Source organism: Nelumbo nucifera, chromosome 3, assembly GCF_055504915.1.
Source record: "Nelumbo nucifera cultivar China Antique chromosome 3, China Antique-T2T, whole genome shotgun sequence".
Classification (NCBI taxonomy): Eukaryota; Viridiplantae; Streptophyta; class Magnoliopsida; order Proteales; family Nelumbonaceae; genus Nelumbo; species Nelumbo nucifera.
In genome coordinates, this window is record NC_142651.1 from 83,164,974 (window position 1) to 83,167,636 (window position 2,663).

At 39.1% G+C, this 2,663-nt stretch overlaps 1 protein-coding gene and 1 non-coding gene across 2 annotated transcripts; one reads left to right on the plus strand and one right to left on the minus strand.

Moving 5' to 3' along the window:
• The first annotated feature begins 493 nt into the window (after nucleotides 1-493).
• LOC148801420 (small nucleolar RNA R71) lies at nucleotides 494-600 on the plus strand. Its single transcript, XR_016084862.1, has one exon. It is a non-coding gene; the product is annotated as a small nucleolar RNA R71 (small nucleolar RNA).
• A 24-nt stretch (nucleotides 601-624) lies between these two features.
• Nucleotides 625-1,086, minus strand: LOC109114250 (uncharacterized). Its single transcript, XM_019196584.1, has one exon. The coding sequence runs from the start codon at nucleotides 1,084-1,086 to the stop codon at nucleotides 625-627; it is 462 nt and encodes a 153-aa protein (XP_019052129.1).
• Nucleotides 1,087-2,663: the final 1,577 nt, after the last annotated feature.

The window sequence follows — 2,663 nt, forward strand, 5'->3', positions numbered from 1 at the left end:
GGGAAAGGGCTTCAGCCCATGCTGATTAGGCCATGACTGATTTGGGTAGCCCCTCCATCCGGGGTTGAATGCATGGTGGTTCTGACTGTATTGCTGCCTTGGAAAGTTGCCAACAATGTCAGCCTGTTCTGTGGACTGCCTAAACTGATTGCCAACTTGGCATTTAGTGCTGATGTGGCCTCCCCCACACCAATCACATGTCACGGACTGCACATGCAAGGCTGCCATCTGCATCTCCTCAATTTTTTTGCTAAGTGCTCTTATTTGCATAGATAGAGCTGTGTATGTGTCCACATTGTGAAGACCAAGCTGCTTTTTCACTTGTGCTCTCTCTGAATGCCATTGGTAGTTGTTGGCTGCCATCTCCTCTATGTGGGCATGGACCACTTCAGGGGTCTTATTGTTGATGGAGTCCCCGGCTGCCGCATCTTGGATGGTCTTGATGGCTTCGGTTAGACCATTGTAGAAGATTTGCACTAGCAGCCATATAGGAAGTCCATGGTGAGGGACCTTCCTTAACAGCTCCTTATAACGCTCCCATGACTCATATAAAGATTCTCCATCTTGTTGGAAGAAAGTGGTGATGTCATTTCTCATCTTTGCTATCTTGGATGGAGGGAAGTACTAGGAGAGGAATCGGCTAGCCATCTCATCCCAAGTGGCTATAGATCCAGCTGGCAATGAATTCAGCCAAACCTTGGCCTTGTCTTTCAATGAAAATGAGAATAACCTTAGCCTAACAGCATCATCACTCACTCCATTATGCTTGAATGTGTCACAAATCTCCAAGAAATTGGCTATGTGAGAGTTTGGATCTTCATGAGCCATTCCACAAAACTGAACTGTGTTTTGGATCATCTGAATTATGGCTGGTTTGATCTCAAAATTATTAGCAGCAATGGCTGGTCTTACAATGCTTGAAGCAGCTTCGGTTAGAGTTGGTTTGGCATAGTCCATCATAGTCCTTGGTTCGGCCATTTCTTCAATTTCAGCTCTAATTTGTCTAGCAGCTCGTAAGCAAATGCAGAGGGTTCTTTCAATCTTTGGGTCGTAAGGGACTTCTTCTGGTTTAGGTCTGCTTGTCATAAACTATACAAGTCAAAGCAAGAAAAAGACTAATGTATTCAAATCAGAAATGTAAATAATTAAACAATTAGCAATCCTAATCTAGCAGCAATTTACAAGGCAAAGACTGAATGTTATCTAAGAAGACAAAGCTTTAAACACAATAACAATTAGCAGGCTGAATATGGACAGATCTGAACTCTGATATACTAGCTTGAAATCAGAGAAGTAGCCTATCAACTCTAGCAGATTGCACACTTGGAGCAAGAAAAGTAGCCTAACATAGAGACAATCGGCAAGAAATTCTGATTTCAGCAATGAAGATTAATATACACAGATCTGGATATCAGCCTAAGATTTTTCTGTGTGCTCAGATCTGATTTCTGCACTCAGCACTGAAAGCTAATGTGTACAGATCTGAACTCCACTGATTTTATGAGATATAAAGAACCAGAAATCAGTTCAACTGGCAATACTAGATCAGTAATCAAAACTAAACAAATCAACAATAGAAGGGAAACTACAGATATCAGAAAATACAGATCTGAATCCTACTTCCAATCAGAAATATATCAGATTTATTAAACCAGAAATGGAACAACAAGCTATTAAACCAGAAACTAGAATAGCAAACTGAGAAAGAGGCAATTATCACTAGGCAAGAAAACTACTCATATCAGCAAGGGAAGTTATTCTATCTACAGATCTGAACCTATCATACAGCACAAATAAAAATTAGATTACCTAGTACAGGACTATAAACATTCGGAAAGAAGAAAGAGATTACCTAAAACAATAGGTTAGTGTGTGCAGATCTAAACTGTAATGTATAGAACTAGACTATCTCTATTAGCTATACTACTGAATTAGAGCAGCTATAACTTTTTTTTCTGTGTGTTTGGATCTGAATTCTGATTTCAGCAATGAAAGTTAATGCAAACAGATCTATACCACTCATTTTATAAAACACAGATCTGAATCCTAATATGCAGAATTAGAAATCAGAATAACAGTGGCTAATATTTCCTAATATTGCAGCAATAAGTCCCCAACAATGGCGCCAAAAACTTTATGCGTATTTGCTTACACTAGCAAGTGCACTAACCGCACAAGTAATAGAGTGATGAATAGAGTATCGATCCCACAAGGACTTATGTAGCAACTACTAGTAGTACATCAGCCAACTCTTATCTGATTAGCCGAAATTTAAATCTAATTCAAATCTGAAATCCTAACTACAAAACTAGCTCTAACAAATTTGATCAAACACCTTGCAAGCAAATTGAGAAGACAAGCTAACTATGCATAGAATTGATTCAGCAATTAGATCTCTAGGTCATTCGATTAGATTAGGATTCAGCCTTGGTTTGGTGAAACCCCAAGGCAATGAACAACCTCTCTCAAGCGCATGTTCATTCTATGCATGAGTGATGATTCTTCTATCTCTAGCAAGATCTAGAAATTCTATGGCATCATTTCAGATTTAAATGATCACCAACCAAATTGTGCAAGTTACCTCTAAGCTTGCACTCAATTCGGTTCTTGATTAGCAAATCTGAAATCTTAGAGTCTTTCTCAAGCACTCTTGGATTTCCAAG